Genomic DNA, 21,969 nt, shown 5'->3' on the forward strand with positions numbered 1-21,969 from the left:
TCCTTTGCCTTCCAATTTTAAATGTACTGTACCTGTAGTTGGCGCTCCTGCTCCTTCTGCCATTTCTCCTGTCTCTTGCGCTCCTCTTCTGGATTCCAAGACCAGCGAGTCGTAGACGCAGTGATTGGAGGAACGGGAATCTGAGGACGGAGTGGATAAAGATATTAGAAATATTAAAATATTACTTAAATTAGGCATTTTTTTCCATTCTCCCCTCCAAAAACTCCAAAACAGAGGAAAAAAAACTTTATTTCCGTATGTCACTGTATAATAATATTTCAACAAATGGAATAAATCACGTATTACTGTATTGACATCAGAGCAGCACAATATATTGAAAAAATATCAATATCGCGATAGTGGCCAATGCAATATGCATATCACAAAGTCATTTAATCATTTTCTTATGGAATTGTATGGTTTTATCTGAATTTGACAAGTCAGATGCAAACTTAAAGTGGAAGTGAACCCAGGCATATTTTTTCAAGAATATGTTCTATGCAATGTCTACCACGACACATGATGCTTTTAGTCTTCATCAAGAAAATTCAAGCCTCCACCACCACACCTGGCAATTAATTGAGGGTACAGTGTCTAATTAAGTGAAGACCACTATTTGAAGAAATACCGTAATGTACTGTAATATAATGTTATTACATATGTTGTTACTTACATCTGGCATCGCAGAGTCTGCTGTTCCTTGAAAAAAGTCAAAACCATCCAGTCAATATTTGTGTCATGCACAATGGAAGATTAATTCAAGGCACCCTGTAGGCCATCTACCAAATTAACAGGCTGCTGACAGGCTTATTTACTTTTTATTGCCCAGTCAAGCACACATTGATCACGAAAGCGGACAATGAGAATAACAAGCCATGAGAAACAAACAAATGTCACGTTTGACCCATTCAGACATTTTGATTCTCTCCACTCAACAGTCGTTATACATCAAATGTTAATGGACAGCAGAGGTCCATTGGTGGCAATGGGGAAAATTAAGAAGAGCATGATCAGCATGCAGAAGAGGAAGTGAACAAAGTTGAACATGCTGAGAGCGTGGCGGGAATATGCTTTTAATGTGCATAGCAAAGCAAAACAAAAAAAGTGTGGATTTTATCTGTAAATATAAATATAAACAAATGAAGAAAAAAACACCACAAGAAAGAAAAGGGTTTTCTTTTGGGTCTGACATACTGTTCAGCCATTTTTTTGCACCTAAGTTGCTGTCATAAAAAAAAGTATAAATTTGACTCAGAATGGAAAATATTGCCATATTTGTTTCCTCAGCGGAAATTTCAGCCCTTTATTTAAGAATGTAAGATATATTTTGCTAATTTACTGTCAATGGAAAACAAACAAAAAAAAAAAAAAATATTTCTCTACATTTTAGACTCGAATGTATCATTTTCATTTTATAAATTGAAAACTAACAGTAACAAGAAATATTTACAGGTATTTCCTGCATACATTTGTTTTTGTAAACGTTTTAAATTTTACCCACGATTAAAAGTCTAACATTGTTTTCACAGATCATCAAGTGTGCAAAGCAAATCACCTCAAGTCTGAGAAATTGCTGCATGAAACAAAAGCATAAAAAAACATTCAAAAAGCCCCATAACACTCTTGAAACATGTTTTTGTTACCTTTCTCAAAAAACTCTGACCTCCGTTTTAGGTTTATCATAGAAATGGGCTCTGATTCTACACAGGAGATGGGAGAAATAAGGTTCAATCAGAGGAAAAACAAGATGTAATGTACTACAAATATGTCACCATTACTTCATTGTTTGCATGCCCTTACCTTTAGTCATCATGGACACTTTGGGGTAACCACCATCGACGCCGTTGGAAGCCACATCCTGCACAAATGTACACCCTTTAGTCAAAATATGGTGGATAAACAAGCTGTGAGGATTTGGCAATCCACTTACCACCACAGAGTGGGTGGCGGCCTTGGAAGATGTGTCACTGAGCGAAGTGAAATCCAGCAGGTTGGCGGCACCAGCATCAGGGAAACCTACAAGTATGGGATGATCCGTACTGGTCAGATTGATGGTCTTATGGCCTTTGAATAGCGGGGAAGATGGATCTCTGTCCCAGTCTGCATGCAGACAATATAGCAACACGTTTTTGTGTGTTTGTTTGTTTTGTTTTAGATGGTAGTGGCATCTATGAAGTCAAAAGCTGAGGAATTCTTCAGAAAAAAGCAAGGGATGAGTGTCATAGAAAGTAGCAGAGGGGAACGGGACAGAGAAACCACCCTCCTCAGCCATGAAGCCTACGAGCTGTCATTCACCCACAAACAGTTCGGAACAGGCCACTCAGTAGACAAATACCATATACAATAATGTTTTAAAACCGATGAGCTAAATTGGGTGCAGAAGTTTGAAAATGGGTTTGTCCATTGGCACGTTAGTTTGTTCTTGACAACTTTTTAACTACAGTGCAGTGAATAAGTATTTGACCTCATCTCAAATTCTTAGGTTGTTTTTTTTTTTTTTTTGCATAGTTTCCCCATTTTAATGTTGAAGATCATCAAACAAATCTAAATATCAGACAAAGACAACCCAATCAGTTTTAAAGTAAACTTAAAATTACATTTTTTTTTTTAAATGGTGATTTGATTTCATGGCACTGTGCTGTTAGTGTTCATCCAAGGATGGTTGTATTCAATGTCCATAAATTATTACATTTGAAAAATGTTGATGAGAAAATTGCATCACATTTAATCCAAAAACCTGACAAAGCCAACAGGGACAGTTTTTTTCATGACAGTGAGCAAAGGTTCGGCTTACTGTGTTTCTTCATCTTGATTATTTCCACCAAGCATGTGGTATTGCTGTTTGTTTGTTAGCAGGTTTTTGCAGTAACTACAAAACTACGATAATCTATAGATGGAGAGCAAAAACCCACAACATTTGTAATTCCCGATAAAAATGCAAAGGGTGAATGCACACTTTCAGCCTTAGAAGAAAAAAAAGTAAATTCCCATATCTGTAAGTCATTCTCTGTGGAACAGGAAGAATGTAACTAAGAACATATTTTTTCCTCTTCTTCACAGTTGAGGTCATTAGGGAAGCCTTCCCCCCAATTCCAGTATCAAAAATAGTGAGTTCCTGTTCGTTTATCTAATTCTTCAAAAAACAGCAGCCTAAAATGGCTTAAAATGGACAGGCAAACCATCCATAATAAGGTTATAATAAGGTCAAGTTTTTCCAGGTTTATTAGAGCATTTTGTCCACTCTTTGTTTTACGTTAGAGGCAAGGTGGAGGTATTCCCCACATCCCTGTATAAAAAATGCTATGTACCTCTAATCACTTGTGAACTAACGCCATGATTATTTGCACTTTTGTTATTTTTTTCCCATTTTTGCTTTATGCCCATTGAGTCAGGATAGGACCGTTTTACCCTGCCCCGAAATCATGAATGGTGCAGTCCTGTCATCCCGTGTCATTCTCCATCACAAAGTAGCCCGGTCGCTAACTTGACACTTTTTCACTTTTGTTAGAGGAATTAATTTTTTTTCTTCACATTTGGACATTTTGACAGAAAGGTTGCCCCTTTCTCCGAATAAGAATGACAGAAAAAAAAAATCATTCCTATCGTCTGACGGCATTCTCTGTGAACCAGGAAATATCCTGAAAAATGTTTGTTTCCCACTTATCTACACCAATTAATTTGGTCTTCCTGCCTTTTTGCCTTCTGTGTACCACATGTTACATGTTGTATGATTAGGGTTATTGAAAGGCTTGTTGAGGTTAACTTTTGAGATCCTGTTGTATGCATTTGTGTTTTGGCTTCACAATAAAAGGTCATTCATTGCCATCTACAGTACTTTCTCATTCTTCCTGCTGATTGCATCAATTGAAACGGACGCCCACCTGCGATTTTACTTTATCAGTTCAAACATAGTCAAGGCCTGCCCTCCAGTGTGGACCACACTAGTACCACTTTCACAATTTCTCACACAAGTTATGTGACACCAGCGTACCAGTTAGCCTGCCAGACCAACACTGTTGGGAAAAAAGTGGACCCGAGTTGAGTTGCTACCACCACAAGGGAAACAGTTAAGTGTGAATGCCGATAAGACAGAAAAAGGACCACAACAATAAAGAATCTACCAAGTGGAACAATGCAAGAAAATATCCACAGAGGAAAAAGTCGAAATGAAAACTATGCATGGTCAACACAGTAGCAGTCATATTATATTATAGTCAAATGAGTGGAGGCACCTCCCACCTCCCCTCACAGGGCTGTCATGGGATCCTTCACACATGATTCAACAAACACTTTATGGACCAATTTAGAGTGTCACAATTGTTTAGCAACGGGATGAGTGCATGCGACAATGTCAGTCCAGGAATGTGACCACCTTAATGCCTCTCATTAACTGACACACACACACACACACACACACCTGGTCCCAGTAAGGTCGCCAAGACCAGCCTTTATGATAATACAGAGTGGAAATTATCCGTTCATAGTCAATTTAAAAATGCTTTGAGGTTTGAGGCTCAAATCTCTGCTCCTGTGCGGAGTTTGCATGTTCTCCCCATGTTTGCTGTGGGTACAATGGCTTTCTCCCACGTTCCCAAAACATAAATCTATAGGAGTGAATGTGAGTGTGAATAGCCATTTGTCTATATGTAAATATGCCATGCAAATCAACCAGACCTATTTGATCCCATGAAATATTTAGTCGTGTAACACTAAATACATTTTGGACAATTCCATCTTCATGGAAACCATTTGGGAAGGCCCAAGCAATGGCATGCTTGGGTAAGTTTGGAGTGGCAATGTTGAGCCATACACAATCCTCTGTATGAATGGACGAAAATTCCCACACACATATAGTGGAAGCTGCAAAGATGGCCAAGAATTTCTTCCATTTTCGATTCCTCTAGTGTCCCAATACATTTGTCTTTTCAGTTTACGTATTGATTAAATGGTCTAAATCTGGTAGACACACACACACACAGACACACACATCCCCACCCACACACACACACACACATCTACACACACGCACTCTGCAGATGACTCACTGCTCTTGCCATAACGCCTGATGTCCATCACCAAACTGCCCTCCTGCAGAGCCCTGTCCATGCTGGCCTTCCAATTCAGGTAGCTCATGTCTGCCACCCGGTGGCCATTCAATGTCAGCACCTCGTCCCCAGCCTGCAACTGGAACATTTCAGCTGGGCTGCCTGTGGGAGACAACACAACAGGACTGGATCAGAGTCAGACAGGATGAATGTTAAACTTAAACCTCATGTGTGAAGCTAACTTGATAAACATTGTGTGGATGGGGCAGTCTCAGTCATGAAGGGAGGCTCAGACCTGGGAGAGCTGTCCCAGAAAGATGCTGCCCTACATACTGTAGGCCTTAACGGCAGTGGACTAGAAAACATGCTGATACACAGCAGTCATGCATATACTTTTGCACTGCACGGTACCTAATCCTCTCATCATGGCTCTAGTCCCGTGCTTCTCAATACATTTTGTTATGCCTCCCAGGAAAAAGTAAATATTTTTTTCCAGAATATGTTATGATGCAGGCCCACTAGTTGAAACAAGGCATTCTGATAAATGCGTTTGCGGAATATGAGAAATCCGTCCGTTTTTAGCTAGCTCAGGGGACAGCCATTTTGTCACTTCTGTCGACTGAAAATGACATCACATTTGCTCAGGGCTCAGAGAACGACCAATCATGGCTCAGTTTCAGAAAACAGGTGAGGCGTGATTGGTCGTTATCTGAGCCCTGAGCAACTTCATGTCCTCTTAGTCGACAGAAGCGACAAAATGGCCGCCCCTTGAGCTCGCTAAAAACGGATGGATTTCTCATATTCCACAAACGCAATATTATTCATGAATGCTTTATTGTAACTAGTGGGCCTGCATAGAACATATTCTGGGAAAAAAAAGTATGGTTTGGTTGACTTCCTCTTTAAAATTAAAGAAAAACAAATAAACAAAAATACAGATCAACGTACTACCAAAAATAACTTTAATGTTGTTTGTTGTTGTTTTTTAGTCTGTACGAGAAAAGATTTGAAGTGCATCACTTTGCCTGAAATATCCCCAAAAAATTAAGAAATGTGAGCGCTACTGCCACCTACTGCAGTTGATGTGTAATTACACTTTATTCCAGTACAGGAAAAAAAACTGTGGCAACTGATACATTTTCTAATAGCAAGTACGAGAAATGACTGTAACATGTTTTGTAACACTACTGTACTACATATTTTCCTTTATGTTAGCAATCAGGCTAACCGCAGTGTGAGCGCCATTACTTTTGTACAAAGTGTTTGAGGGTCTCCAATGCTTCTGCCGATACCTGGTTGGATGGACTTGACATGAGCCCCGCTAGAGTCCCATGCCACATCAAAGCCGAAATCTCGATTGCTGTTGGGATTCTGGTTGAGGCTGATCCGCATCTCACACATACTTTCCTGGAAAGCAGAGCCAGACACGATAAAGATAAATCACAAACATTTGATTTAATGTTTAGTAACTATGGCAGTCCCGGAGGAAACCAGACTTCTTGTTAGCACTCAAGCAATCCCATCAATCAATCAAATGCCAAATCAAGAACTGTGTCTGTAGCTATCGTAAATGCTCTACCAGCTATTTTCACATTTCAAAGCAGGACTGATTTTGAAACCCCATCTCAAATCAGGACAAGAATACCTTGCTGGGGTTGCTGACTGGACCTTCTCTCTCGACCTGTACTGTGTGGGATGAGATGCTTGACGTGGAGGTGAGACTCTTCCCTGTGGTCTTCTCTTGCATGTCGCCGTCATCTTCATCTTCACTGCTGTGGGCGGGGCTTGACTGCGACTGGGCCTCGTCTTCGGCGGTCATGAACTGACGATAGCGGCTCGGCACAGACAGGCTCTTGGAAATGCCAACGTTGCCGTTGATGCGACTGTTGGAGTTGTCCAACTGTTGGACAAAGATGTGTCAACAAAGAATGAATGAATATTGGATGCTGTGCCTCCTACATCATTCTGTGAACACAATTTGTGACTAGCAACAAGTGGCACACGAACTACATTGGGACATAAAACGTTTTAACACCCCAAAGGTTGTACAATTTGGAGTAACAGATGGGTGTGAGGTACCACTGTATTTTGATGGGAAACTGCAGTGTGTTAGGGTCCTGCACTTACTGTGACGGTTCGGGTAAGGGAGCCTATGCGAGATGGCTGGGTCCCAAAAGGTCTCGGGGTGACGACTGACGATAGCCTTGCGCTATCCGACCTCTGGAAGCTCCTAGGTAGAGAGGCGGATACCCGGGAAACCGCTGCAGCGTTGGCTTCTGTCTTGCTTTGCAGCGATGGTTTGTACATGGAACCAGAAGATGGCGGGTGCACCTTGACTGGGCTCTTTGGCTCAGGCAGCTTTTGTGAGTCTTTCGGAGGTAGTGCGATCTCCTCTGTTTTGGCCGTTCTTTCAAAGGCTGAACTCCTGAGTGAGGATATAGCTTCAGAAGATTCGGGTTTGTACAATGCACTGCGAGTGGCGTTCCTGCCAGGAACATGTGCGGCATGAGCTTCCTGCTTGGTGAACCTGAGCGGAACATCTGCGGTCTTGTCCTCTTTCTGAGCAGGCTCAGATGAGCCAGAGGGGTGATACGGAGGGTCAACAGTGTAGCTTCTGCTCATGCTGTCTCGGGTACGGGGTTTTGGTTTCTCGAATACGTCGCTGTCGTTGTCAAAGCTGAGCGACCCGATGCGGCTGCCGATGCTGCTGCTTCGCCTGCTCTCCCTGTTGAGTCATGGGACCATGAGAAAGCAGGAAGGAGTAAGTGCATTTCATGAGGGAGGTAGCCTACCTACTATTGTGGGCAGAGTGTGTATTTTCCTCGTACCTCTCATCTTGCATCTCCTTGTAGGTCTTGGACCTTCTGGTGCTGCCACCGCTCGTGATCTGCTCGACTATCTCTCTCTCTTCTTTCTTTTTAACAATGTCAGAGTTGACGCTCTTACGTCGGTTTTTCCATTTGCTTAGGTCCTACAAAAAAGAAGGCAAGGTCAAAAGATCCACCTTCACAGGCTTGACGTTCACGCGAGTGAACAATGTTCTATTTGTGTGTTTTAGGCTCCACCCGCCTGGCTCGTCACCCCTGTGGATTGGGGGCTGTGTGACCCATATGCTGCGTAATGGCTCCATTATTTCACTCGGCACCAATCAGACTGTGTAGACATACAGTACGCTGTGCACCGCTTCCTCAGCCTTGACACAATACAGTATGTGGATACAGTAACTTTTTGGGTTCTTTGACCTACTATAAGAATACCTAACGTGAATTATGTTGGATCACTTTAAAATACATTGCAGGTTTTAATTCATGTTTGAGTTAATGCTTTATAGAACAGTCATGGACATACTCGGAAATTAAATAGTAACAGAATAATGTTTTTCATTTCATAGTAGTTTACTATTAAAGCATTAAATGAAAGAAACTGAATTATTTGTAAAAATAATCAGTGTTTGGAGTCTATTTTACACAAATATTAAAGCACAAAAATAAGTAATTTTTTATTACCTGTTGCTCGTGTCAACTCACCCATCAAAACAATTATGCTAATTATTCATCTGTCCATCAATCTATTTTCTATACCTCTTATCCAGGTCAGAGAGCCCATCCCAGCTGACTTTGGGGGAGAGCTCAACTACAATTTGGACCCGGTTGCCAGTCGTCGGACACAAATAATAACAGGTGGCCATTCACACTCAATTGCACCGGACCAGGTGGAAACAAAGCCAAACTATTTTTGTATTAAAATCACTGAAAGATCTAAAACGAGCAAGAGGGAACCACAGGGTAATACTAAGCCAAACTTTGACAGTTATTTAACCTTTTTTGAAAAGCATTTTGTCTTATCTTACTATCTCATTTAAATTACACTGTTACATTATTCTAATTATTTTTGAAACTTTTTTCAGCCCAAAACAGAATTTGTTAGTAACAGTGGCAACGTAACTGAGTTCAGCCGCGAGGGGCCAATTGTTCGTCCATTACATATAAATCTGTCTTTTTTATCTCAGTTTGAGATAACTGACTTTAACCCTTTCATGCAGTGGTCACTACAGTGGACAGCTATTTAAAAGTTGCTTTCGCCTATATTAATTGACAAAAAAATATATTTATATTTTAAATAGCATTAAATCATAATTAATACATGAAAGGGTTAAAAATATTTTTTCAAAATTTAGATTAATTTATACAGGCGAAAGCAACTTTTAAATAGCTGTCTACTGTAGTGACCACTATGCATGAAAGGGTTAATAATTCATTATTTTTTTTGTATTGTTATTATTATCATTTTTATATTGGTGATTTTACTTTGGTTTTATCAGTTTTATATCATTGGTATTTTGTATATTTAATGCTTGGATATGCCCCCCTGTGAAGCGTGGTCTTTTGATTACCCACAGGAAGTTCCCAAAAAGGTCCTCTAATTGGGGTCTATTTTCTGTATTGCTGATATTTACATTTAACGTGTAAAAAATGTGTACTGTATTATAATTATCTGATTGGTGTTCTGCCCATTTCCCCCCTCCTGTCTCTTTCCATTTATGTGCCACACTCACATCCTGCCATTTATCGTCGCTCTGCTTGACTTGCTCACGGTATTTCTCGAGAGCTTCATACTGTGACTGTCGTCTGACCAACACAGGTTCTTCAGTGATGTCACTTGTTGACTTGCTCCTAGGAAAAAAACAGTTAGGAAAAGAAATCAGAATTAGAAGCAAAAGTAGACAAAAGCTGGTATCTCAGCTTCTGTTAGAAGGGGATGCTCAGATCTGTTTGTCAAATACAGTATTACACTCACAAAGAACAACATTGCTCATCAGTGTTGTGTTTTCATAATAATCCTGTTAATGAAAATCAATAGGGTTCTTGCATGGTCTTAGAGAAACACTTCTTTGTCACTCACTTTGTTAAACTGAATGTAATATAGCTCCATGGCAACATAATATTTTGACAGTTTGCATCCCATAACTCCAAACAGCACAGTCAACAACGTATCACACCCATCCGGAAGGCTCACACCTTTGTCCTGCGGCCACACGTTATATTGCACACTTACACTAGATGACCACTCTGGGGTGCAAAAAGCTCAGCTGGTTAGTGAACAGCCCCAGCCAACAATGCCACACAGCAAGCAAAATACTGTACACACACACGCACACACAAACTCACCTGAGTAAAAAAACAGTCTTGTAGTTCTTTCACAAGTATTAGAGTGCTTAGACTTGTGATCGATTATTATATAGCATACATCGCTTAACAATAGCACTTTAGGGATCTTTTGGGAGAGCCCAGCAGCACCCACCATGGCCGCCACACTGTGTCAAGTGTTAAGCATTTAGCAGCAGCAGCAGCAGCAGCCACAAAAGCGTGAAACGAGCGAAATGGGCCACATTCCTGGCAGCCCGTGTCAACTCACCCGTCGAAACTATCTGATGCTTGCCGTTGTCTAGGAAACCAAAGAAGGAAGGGGGGAGCGACAGACAAGAGTGTCACATATTGTCACAAGGGAACTGATGCTGTCCACTTGCGAGCACTCCAAAAGTTATACACCAGGGCGTGTGGAAGTGTGCAGATGGATGACATCAATATTTCACTTTTATAAGACTTTCTCTGGAAACTTAACAAATAACGGTGAAGTACTGTACACCCAAGCAGTGGGGCTTAAACAGCTGCTTTGTGTATGTGCAGATTGATGTTGTGGTTGCCACAGAGATCATGCAAGTTGCAACCTCTGTCGGCGCTATGAGGAATTTCAGAAGGCTTTCGCGACCAATCGCAATACTTCAGTGTGTTAAGTGTGTTCCATGACTCGCACGGAAGGTGCAATCCATGCATAACATAATAACATTCAGTATATTGTATATAATTTTTTTATTTATTCATTAAGGTCCAGTATTTTCTTCCACAAGAAATCTGATGAGAAAACCCTCCAAAAGTGCATTCCACTATCATATTTCCTCACACAGTGGCCAGGTGTATTTACTCAACTGCAGAGAGTAACAAGCATCTATTAGGGGTCAGATATTTATTTGGTTGAGGCTTTTATTTCTACAAACACAATTTTACAATAATATTGTATTTCCACATGTAGGGACCAGAGGCATTACTGCAAACAGTAGTCTATTAGGGGTAAGGCATCAATTAGGGAGAGGCTTTTATTTGCACGTTTTAAAAATTTTCACATAAAGGCCTCTACTGTAGTGAGTGGAGTATTAAAGTGTAAAGTTGCTTTATCATATTTTCACTTTAGTCTTATAAATACCAGATTGTAATACATAATGTTATTCAATTGCGGGGAAAAAAAATAGAATTGGACGGCAACCGCCTTCATATATTATCATCACATTATAACCTCTATCTATAGAAGGTCATATTTTCTTGTTTCGAAAATTCCCCTTCCCACTCCATGAGAAATGATGCCATGTCTGCACTGCAGGCAGTGTCAGTTTTGGAGAAGACATCTAGCGCAAAACCCCGCGAGTATTATTTTACAGGACGCTGCTCAGTTGTGTTTACATCCAACTTCCCCTTCAACTCCACCTAATGCCACAGCTGCTCTGCCATGTGCTGTGGTAAAAGACAACACACAGTGGTAATAGTCGTTGTATGGAGGCCACTAGTTGAGGAAGAACAGTGATCAAAACATTTGCTCACAAACCACACTTCAAAAAATAACCAACATGCAGCGGTTACTTTGTACATTGTAGCATTGTTAATTTATCAATTAGCCTGTCAGTAGGAAACTGTATGAAAATATTTGATTTTAAAAAAATCCTCCAATCCAAAGCAACAACAAACAGTAAACACAAGAAATTTTCCAGTGGTTTTGCAGCGAATGCAGCAGACCCAAATAAAAACTTTTAAAAACAAACCAAGTTGAATATTTCAAAGCTAAATGTGTAACGGGTAAGCCTTCCTACAACTTGACAGTGGTTAGCATCTCCACCATGAGCCTCTTCTTGTATCTCCGCTGACTAGCTTCCCTGATGGTCTTCCACCTCTGCAGGTCCCCCTCACTACAGGAAGTTGGCACAGAGGGGCTCGCCTGATTGGCTGACAGCTGCTTGTGCTGCGCAGTAAGCTTTCGGACCAGCATGTCGTCCATTTCGGGACACGGCTCCTTTCGGACATGATTGGATTTGTTTGCCGATGACTCCTGGGTGAGGGGGCAGGGCGGGCACAGGAGCCTGGTCTTGAGTTCAGGGGGGAGGTCCCAGGGCTCCGGGATGGCCATTGGGGAGAAGTTGTCAGGGGCGCCTGATAGGGGGCGTTGTTGTTGCTGGATTTTCTCTCTACGTTGGACAACGTCATCCTCCTCGATGTCAGGAAATTCCTCCTCATCCTCCTCCCTATGCTGCGTCACGATATTGATCTGTTCCTTTGATGTCCAAAGGCAGCGCTTTGCAGACAGCGGGTTCTTCACTGTGCCGAGCTCACTGTTGGACTGGAAGGCGAGTGTCCGCCTTGCAAACATGTCATCGTTCTCCAGATCAGGGATGATGCTTTCATAATCGATAGGATCTGGAGGCTCCCGAGGGTCTTGGCGCCCTAACAGGGGCCACTGCTGACATTTGACCAGTCTGGGACCGGAGGTGGGGTCCACTGGGGCGAACACCAGAGGCGGGGTCTCTAATAGGGTGGTCTTGGGTAGGTGTGGGGGGCTCTGAGCGTGCATAGGACTGCAGGAGGAGGAGCAGGTATAAGAGAAAAGGACAGAAAGCTGATGAGTGCATGCATGTGAACTGGACTAAAGATCAAGTAAAGGAGAGACATTGATCGTGGTACTGCAATATATGGACAAAAGTAGTTGGATGACCCTCCTACACAATCAGTTCAGCTGATGGTGTGGGCACACTTTGGTGGTCAAGGATTTGAAAATGATCCTTAAAAGGGACCGATGGGCCAAGTTATATGTAGATGTGGTTGAAAAGTATACATGTAAAGCAAAAACTATGACAGTATTTATATTATTATTATTTTGAGAGTAAAATAATTCTCCTTTTGAATTGAATAATTTTATTTCATTATAATTTAAAAATCTAATTAAAAGGAATATTGTAAATAAATTGTTCCATTTACAGCAAACCCTATTGAGGATAAATGGTCAAAATCTTACAGGACGTGAATCATAATTATTCATCTAATATAAGCATTATGCCTTCACATTTGTGTGAACAGTTGGGGGAAGGCCAATGTATGTTCCATAAAGGCATGTTAGGATGTATATGGAAGAATGCAATTAGAAGGAATCAGAACCAATAGGTGAGCCATCACAGGCCTTCTCTCAGATTTGACTCAACAATGAGTCAAAAGTCTCCTAAGAGAGTGAAAGCAGGTGTAGACGTACATTTTCCTGCAGACACATCCAAAAACCTTTGTCCACATCGTGTATCTTTTTATGCGATAAAGTGTTTCCAGTTAGAAGCAGCCAATGGGAAAAATGTGTATATAAAATGACAAATTTTGTCTTTGTTTTGTGTGGAACATCGGGATAGTCTAGTCTAAAACATCTTGAAGTGGTGCAACTGTATGGACCTTTTCCCCCCAACGAGGGCATTATGAGCCGTGGAGGGGTCAGGGGAGGAGGGGCCCGAGGGAAGTGGAGGAGCGACGTCAGGCTCGGAATCGTCCGACGAGAAGCCCGACTTCTCATGGCTGAGGCCGATAGTAGAAGGAAAGCCAGGGAAGGGGGAGGGACAGAAAACGCGGGACAGCGAGAGGGAAAAAGAAAGAAACGTTAGTGGGGGGGAAATTAAGCGGAAATGCAAAGAAACATGCACAAAAGATCAGGAAAATGACATGCTTGGAAGAAAGGGGGGAGAATTTAGCAGGCAGGAAGAAACTGGACACTTCATTAGGAACACCTGCACAATAAGATACCAATAAAGGGGAAGTCAGCAAAACATATTTTTTTCATGAATAAGTTCTATGCAAGCACACTCGTTGAAACAAGGCATTCTGATAAATGTTGCGTTTGAGGAATTAGAGTTTCTCCACCCGTTTTTAGCCATCTCTGGGGGCGGCCATTTTGTCACTTCTGTCGACTGAAAATGACATCACAACTACTCAGGGCTCAGCTGAACGACCAATCACACCTCACCTGTTTTCTGAAGCTGAGCCGTGATTGTTCGTTACCTGAGCCCTGAGCAGCTGTGATGTCATTTTCAGTTGACAGAAGTGACAAAATGGCCGTCCCCCGAGATGGCTAAAAGGGGATGGATTTTGCTGCTTAACTCATATTCCACAAACGCAATATTAATCAGAATGCCGTGTTTCAATGATTGGGCCTGCTGGGTACCAAAAATACGTTTGGGTTGATTTCCCCTTTGATTGCTGGAGGTGTGTACCTTATGAAGTGTCTTATGTTTCTTCTGACTAGGGCCCGGTTTACTAAAGGCTTGGTGTCTGAAAACAGGTGCCAACATGTCTATGTGCAAGCAAACAAAGCTGATCTACTAACTGGCCACAACCAGGATTGTGTCTGCCCAACGTACTAAATGTAACTTTTATTTTAAATCACATGTCTGAGAGGCAGGTACAAACCAGCACAAAAGCTATTCATAATTTTGGCACTTCCGAATGGTCTAAGAACTGACCAAGTTTTATTTGAAATGCTATAGTCTCCACTTCTACACCTGATGCAAACAGAGCGCACAATCTAGTGAATGAACACGCAATTTAGCGTTTGCTTTTTAGGATCTTAGTAAATCAGGCCCTAAGTCGATGTGGATTCCTGTATGCCTCACAGACCTGAACCCTTGCATCTTCCTGTACCACGGTCTCGTCTGAGAGCCCAGCTTGATCTTCTGGATGTGAATGTCCTCCTCCGGCATCCACAACTTGGGCAAGAATTTGTGGTACGAGGCATCGCCTGCTACCAGGGGTCTGGCTCCCACCTTGCGGGCGTAGAGGTCGTCTTGCACAGGGTCTGCGTAGCCCACCTCGTCGTCCTCATCCTCGGAGTTGCCGTATTGATCACTGAAAATGCTGTCAGTGGACACCGGGGGACGGCGCCCGGCCCTTTGTTCCTCGCCGTCGCCGCTGCTTCGAGAGAGATGGCGCAATCACGGCGTATGAAAGCATTTGGTTTGTTAGGCAGTCACGGCACACCAAAAGTAGAGGGAGGGGGGGAATGATCCTCATCAGCTCAACGCAAGCATAAAACCAAAAAACAGTCAAAAGTGCAGAAAAATAATCAGGCAGGGCAAATAAAGTCGTGCAGCTGAACCGCAACCTGGCTCAAAACAGGAAAAAAAATAAAAACAGCAAATGATGCTGTTAGCATGACCACATCCAAAGATATCGCCTGATGTTATGACGAACAAACTGAATGCATAAGGGAAGCGTCCATGTTTGTGCTTTTGCCACAACACAGTCACACCACTGCTTCTCTGACCTGCGAGCAACACTGGGGCTCACGGTCACCCTCGGCCATTGCCCCACAGGCGCCATACCCAAAACCGACTGGCTAATCGGTACGGAAAAGTTGGCAGGGGGCGCCGGCGAGGGGCTGTGGAAGCGTCGGCTGGCCAGGTCATCCATAACGACATCGGGGTCCGGACGGTCAGAGTCAGAGTCGCTGCCGGTTTCGTATTCAAAGGCCCACTGTTGGTGAGCACTGGGGGATATCGGATGTTTGTCAGGGGGCGGCCTGGCGTCACTGAGGGTGCCATTCCAGGAAGCAGGAAGGAAACACAACACCGGTACCAACAAGGACCATCGACCCACATACAAACATCAGCAGCATTGGAAGAAAATGAGTCAAAATGTAAAATTCCAAAAACATGGACTGTGTTTGGAATCATTCACTCATCCCCTACTTCCTAATCCGTATATAGGGATTTACTTCTAGAGCTATTCACACCACACGAGCTAGCAAGCAACGAGCGTCTGCTGGCTACTAGTGCGGCTAAACACGTTATGGAGTCTCTCCTCAGTTGCTTCCATGTCAGTAATCAGGACCTCCATCACGGCAAATAAGCTATACTTAAGTCGTTCTCACGAAGGGGTGACAAGGAAAAACAGAGAAGCTATGCTAATTGCTATGATAACCTAAGATTGACATTATCGTGAAACGCTGGAATTAAGTGCTTGGATGATTGAGTACACTTTTCACAGATGTCTGGCTCTAAATATTTATAATATCAGGAATGTTATTCATCTGTTTTCACAACAGAGTCCTGAGTTTTGATTGTGACTTCTGCGCAACAAAAGCTTTCAAAATACATTCCGGTAGGTCTTATCTGTTTTTTGTTTTTGTTTTTTCAATTTAGCTTTGTGAAAAGACAACTCATTCAGAACTACTAGGTTTAAGATGAAATTAAAATTGTCCGACTGAAAATGTTACTAGACAAGAAAAATACTGTTTGCTGCTATGCGCAATGTGAATTTAAGACTATCAGTTGTTCAATCATAATCAGATTTTTATTGTTAAATAACAACCTTGCTTCAGGTCTCCGGGATTAACCTGCACAAAATGGTTCCACAAAATTGGAAAGTTGTTCCTCAAATGTAGTCATGAATGAGCAAAACTGCTCCGCAAAGTAAAAACGATATTTCACACCATGCACCAATATTTTTTTCTGAGTGTTATTTACAAAATAAATACAATTGGATCGCTTTGTCCATCCAAGATATTTTGAAGCCACAACTCATGAAGAGTCCAATACATCATGAGATACTGTATAATGTTAATAGCGACCATTGGTTGTTCACTACTTTTCTAGATGCATTGGGGGATACATGGAGGGCGCTATAAAAGGGATAAGCTATACTTTAATGTGTAATGATACAGTTTCCCACCATTATCCAAACCGCTTATATTCACAAGGGTCGCGGGCCTGTTGGAGCCTATCCCAGCTATCATCAGGCAGTAGGTAGGTTACACCCTGAATTGGTTGCCAGACACTCGTAGGGCACACACAGACAAACAAACACTCACACTCACAATCATACCTAAGGACAATTTACAGTGTTCAATAACCTACCATGCATGTTTTTGGAATGTGTGACGAAACCGCAATACCCGGAGAAAACACACTCATGCACGGGGAAAACATGTAAACTCCACACAGGAAGGCCGGGGCCGGATTCGAGCTCATGACCTCTGAACTATGAGATGGACGTGCTAACCAGTTGATCACCGCGCCACCTGATACAGGATCAAAACCAAAAAATGCGACTCAAACATGTGTTGCCTTTGAAATGGCAGAACCACTTCCAATTCACAGTTTGTGCCTCTAATCCAGAATAGATTCAAGCAAATTGCCTTTACATCTGATTTCAAAACTATTTACTCATCAATTTGTTGTGTATATGTAATTATACAATGGGTGAATTATATACAGTATTTGTATGGTTTCACAGTCATTATGGCCTTCTGAGGGAAATCATAACAACAATTTGTGGCCTGCACAGAAAATGAGTTAGACACCCCTGAATATAGTGGGTAGGGAGTGATTCCCAACACAGCCAGAGCTTCAGTTAGTGGTTTAGGTTTAGTACGGTACCTGGTGATTGGAATGTCATCCTCATCATTGTAAACAGGATTGGCCCAGCTGCGTCTGCTGTCATCATTGCGCTCGGCCCGTTTCTTTCTCAGAGGAGCGGGAACATATCCCGCGGCCTTGTCTTTACTGGGCAGGAACTGGTTGAACTGCGTGGTGACCTTCGGTGTGAGGGTGACAGAGCGGCGGTAAGTAAGGGACTCCTTGTTGTCAGCCATCCTGAAAGCTGCGTCAGCCTCGGCGTCGCTGCAACACCCTGGAAGGTAGTAGAAGATGAAGAACTGATGTTTCATCTAGTTCTACTGGAAACTGATCAAACCTTTCCGCATTGAACACGTTAGTCTGAAGGAAACAAACAAACAAACAAACAAACAAACAAACAAAAATAAAGTGGAACACTGCTCTTCTGTCCTTACTTCTTCGTAAGATTACATTTTATTGAAGAGGACAAGAGGAGACTAGGGCCAACATTATAAGACAGAGCATTGCAGTAAAGTGGAACAGCCATCTATAAAGGTACAAAGCAACAAGGTAAGCTAAGGGTAATATTTGTGTGTATTTCTTCCATTTCTAGCTGCCAATGTTACAGAAAGAATGCCAAATCTGCTTTGATCACTGAGTGACCAGCAGTGGTCACACTATGGTACCTCGGCTGACCCGGTACTACAAATAGTACATGACTGTAAGCCATCGGCGTCTCAAGTCCATTTTTGGGGGTGCTGAAGCGCCTCTAAAGTAAATCCAAGCACCCCAAAAATTTGAGAGGGCTTCAGAATTTATTTACTGTATGTCCTTTTTTAAAGAAGCGGGTGAATTGTTAAAACGATACAGTACTTGGTAGAAACGCAAACATTTATCAACAAATAGACAGTAACCGCCCCGCCCCCACCCGCTTCAAAAACATTATATAAGAAAATCTCAAGAAAAAAATGGGCAAAAAATGTATTTTCTGATTATTACAACAAATTAGAATGTGAACATTTGTTGCATGAAAGCATTGGTTGTAAATTTTGGTTTAACACAGGACATTTTCTGGCGATGTAAAACATGTCATCCTATACGGCTGGATTTCTGGAAGATCAACAGTTCAGTAGGCCCTTCCAACAAAAGCATAGTATAACTTTTGGGTTGGGTTGACTTGAAGAGGAAAATAGCAATGGCTGTAAAAAACAAGACAGGGGATGTGAGAAAAAGGAGGGACAACTGTGTGTTCTGGCAAGAGAATGGAGCCTTTTTTTCCCCCTCTCGTTTGGAACGTGGTTCATTTACAAGTCAGTGTGGAGACTTGTGGAATGTCTAACTGCTCCGATCTTAGGGGGGAGGATGAACCATAATGTGTCTACAGTACTCTCCTTTTTAATGCAAGCATATTCACCATGCTCTATAATCCCCAGTGAACTTTCAACCAAAACATTGCCTTGTTGAAACAAACCACTAGAGGGCGGCAACAAGTCACCTTTTCGCAGTTTCCCGCCCCACAAATATTTGACAATCCAGCAAGATGAGGTTAAATATTCATGTTAGACTTTGAAAAAGAGAGTAACATGGTCTGAGCTGTCAGTAGGACATGTCCTACCCTCGCTGCTGCCTTTGAGTGTGGCGTCTGATGAGAAGCTAAGCGTCTGGGAGCCCAGAGAGTCCAAACTGTCCAAGGAGTCGTCTCTCCTGTGTCCACCTCCTCTTCCTCTTAACTGATGATCGTCCTCTCGCTCTGAATGCCAGTTATCTCCCAAACCACTGTCTTGGATGCTATTGCCTTTCTGACCAGACAATTCTTGTAGAGCCTTTCAACACACACACACACACATGTAGATTGTGAGGGGGTGGAGTGTACATTATTACAAGCAGTTATAATATTTTGTTCCAGTATGTGTGGGTGTGCATGAGAACACTCCCTTGTGGAGTATGGCCTTGCTTGGCCATGGGCCTCTCGCTTTTGCATTTAAACAAAACCTCAGTGTCCAACAAGTATAGTTCAGTTCAGGTTCAGTTAAGTATGTTTTTTCATGGAAGGCACAAATGACTGTATCTTTTTAACTTGTGCCACTTTACTGTTGGAGTATCGTCCTCAGTGGTATGGTACCCAGGGGACTATACCCCACTTACTCCCAATGCACGCAGACTGTTAGCTTTCAATAAGTGAAAAAAAATTCCTCTATCTGCACCATTGTCTGATTAAAAGAATAATCTTGGTAGATCCCGACCAACAAACAACAATCAAAACATAGCCACTTTTCTTGCTTCACGCTTTGCAAAGATGACACATGCAATAAACACAATGTCAGTATTTCAAAACTAAATGGCAACATAACACATTAACTACCTGACCAGTGAACTAGCAAACAAATTAAACTATCTGGCTGTCTGGCAAACTCACTGACAGGCTGAGCAACACATTAACTAACATATTAGATAACTGACTCACAAAAACAAATAAAAACAAACAAGCTGGCTGACTAGTTAATTGATTATCTAACAATTTGACCAGCTGGCTTATTGACTAAATAACTAGCTAGCTGAATAACTCAATATTTGACTAACTAGCTACAATGCTAATGATGAATAATTACAACTAACTGACTAGCTATAGTACTAACAAATAAGCTAACAAACTGAACATCTTAACTTCTCTATCTTATCTTATCTGACTAGCTCACAAGCATACTATCTAATTAGCTAGTGAATTAACTAGCTGACTACATATATAGCAACCAAATGAATGGATAAATCAAAAAACTAACTAACACATGAATTATCAATGCAACAATCTGAATAATTGTCTGACTAGTAAAGTAGCAAAATAACAAGTTAACTAGCTAGCAAACTAACAAACACATGCTGACTAACTAATCCTAACCCTTGCTAACACACCAACTAATTCACTAAACCAGGGGTCAACCAGGTAGCCCAAAGGACCGCATGAGTAGCTGGTGGGTCTGTTCTCCAGTGATGGCGTGTGATTTTCTACGAATGTTGTAGAAGTGATCATTTGAAAATGTTAACACTGCCTGAAATACTGTTCCATAATAATTTTTTTGAGAAATCATGATCACATATCATTACCTCTTAATAATTACAATCACATGATTAAAGGTAATTTGACCAAATTTGTTATTTATTATTGTTGTGTATCAAATTCAGCGAATGCATTAATCACTAGCCAAGAAGTAGTTCTCCATTTCAAAAATGTGGGTGACTGCTGAACTAAACAAAACCTACTTAAAATGGATGTCACTGTTAAATACTGTTAAAGAAGTTAATTTACATTCTAACAAGCACTGCACACTTGTGATGGAGCCAATCCCAGTTTGAGTAGCATTACAGTATTACTGTTGCATGCACAAAATGTGCCCAAACCAGTTCAGTCACATGTTGATGAGAGTGAGCAAGGTGGTAAACAAGACTTAAATAACCTAGTGAAGCCATGGACTCATATAGGCCTTTTAGCTTGGACTCCCCGTTGCGACATATACAGTATGCCGTGGTATCCTGCACTTACCAAGAAAGCCTACAAGAATGCAACGTGCAGTGGCTGTGAAAGGTGATTGCAATAATATTCATACAGTAAAAGTGCTTCTTTTAATATACTGATGTGTGGTGTTACCTTGTGAAGTGCTGTGCCAAGTAATCCCTCGAACGCCTTGAAATTCAGGTAAGGTCCATCATAGGAGCGCTCGCCCTGAGCTTTTCTACCAAGCCAGTAAATTGTGATCAGCACCTGTAGCATACAAACATATGTGAAATAACTGACGTTTTGTAGCACCTTCACAAAAAACAAGAAAAAAAACTAGCTTACTGATTTACTAACTGAACAATTCACTGTCTGACTAGTTGATTTTTGTCAGAAACAATTTGAAATCTAACAGCTAAATGTTAATATACTAAATATATAAAGTACATACAAGCACTTCAGGGGTGGCCAAAGTCCGGCCCAAGGGCCATTTGCAGCCCACAAATGTTTTTGTTTTGGCCTGTGTCAAAAGTTATCACACAAATACTAATAGTTTATCAAGAATAAGTTTGCTATGTGGGCCTTTAAATAACTACTTAGCATATTGGGTTTCTTAGTATGTTTTAAAACAAACCTCTAATGAAAGGAAAAACATTTTTAAATGATTATCAGGGTGATGACGACCTAAACTGCACTGTCACTTAACAATCAAATCACAACTCACATTTCTGAGTCTCCGGTCGCTCTCTTCGTCCCTGTGAGAGTGAATAGTTAGAAAAGAGAGGTCACTGTTTCTGTATGTATACAGTGCATGTATGTGTGTGGGCGAGAGTGTATGCGTGTGTATGTGGGGGTGAATGTGTCAGTGTCTGTGGGTGTGTGTGAGTGGACAATAAAATAGTCGCATTGAAAGAGCTAGAAAGTGAGGGTACAGGCCAGATTACAGTGCCCGCCCTTCACACAACAAC

At 41.7% G+C, this 21,969-nt stretch overlaps 1 protein-coding gene across 15 annotated transcripts in view; it reads right to left on the reverse strand.

Moving 5' to 3' along the window:
- Window positions 1-21,969, reverse strand: part of lmo7a (LIM domain 7a) — an 86,337-nt gene that overhangs the window by 13,066 nt on the left and 51,302 nt on the right. For 4 of the 15 annotated variants that reach the window (XM_086050700.1, XM_086050691.1, XM_086050698.1 and 1 more), the window contains 16 exons: window positions 21,726-21,756; window positions 21,155-21,268; window positions 19,127-19,334; window positions 17,554-17,806; window positions 10,461-10,490; window positions 9,601-9,718; window positions 7,838-8,016; window positions 7,173-7,770; window positions 6,691-6,945; window positions 6,338-6,452; window positions 5,046-5,207; window positions 1,931-2,100; window positions 1,801-1,858; window positions 1,644-1,700; window positions 674-699; window positions 33-140 (listed from right to left, as the gene is read on the reverse strand). In XM_086050700.1, coding sequence (XP_085906826.1) covers window positions 33-140; window positions 674-699; window positions 1,644-1,700; window positions 1,801-1,858; window positions 1,931-2,100; window positions 5,046-5,207; window positions 6,338-6,452; window positions 6,691-6,945; window positions 7,173-7,770; window positions 7,838-8,016; window positions 9,601-9,718; window positions 10,461-10,490; window positions 17,554-17,806; window positions 19,127-19,334; window positions 21,155-21,268; window positions 21,726-21,756 — 2,482 coding nt within the window. Of the gene's footprint in view, window positions 1-32; window positions 141-673; window positions 700-1,643; window positions 1,701-1,800; window positions 1,859-1,930; window positions 2,101-5,045; window positions 5,208-6,337; window positions 6,453-6,690; window positions 6,946-7,172; window positions 7,771-7,837; window positions 8,017-9,600; window positions 9,719-10,460; window positions 10,491-10,939; window positions 12,724-13,579; window positions 13,700-14,794; window positions 15,089-15,440; window positions 15,705-17,553; window positions 17,807-19,126; window positions 19,335-21,154; window positions 21,269-21,725; window positions 21,757-21,969 lie in introns of those variants that run through there. The other 11 variants (XM_086050699.1, XM_086050695.1, XM_086050693.1 and 8 more) reach the window with 10 other exon arrangements.

Source organism: Filicampus tigris, chromosome 14, assembly GCF_054856515.1.
Source record: "Filicampus tigris isolate MCC_2025a chromosome 14, RoL_Ftig_1.0, whole genome shotgun sequence".
Taxonomy (NCBI): Eukaryota; Metazoa; Chordata; class Actinopteri; order Syngnathiformes; family Syngnathidae; genus Filicampus; species Filicampus tigris.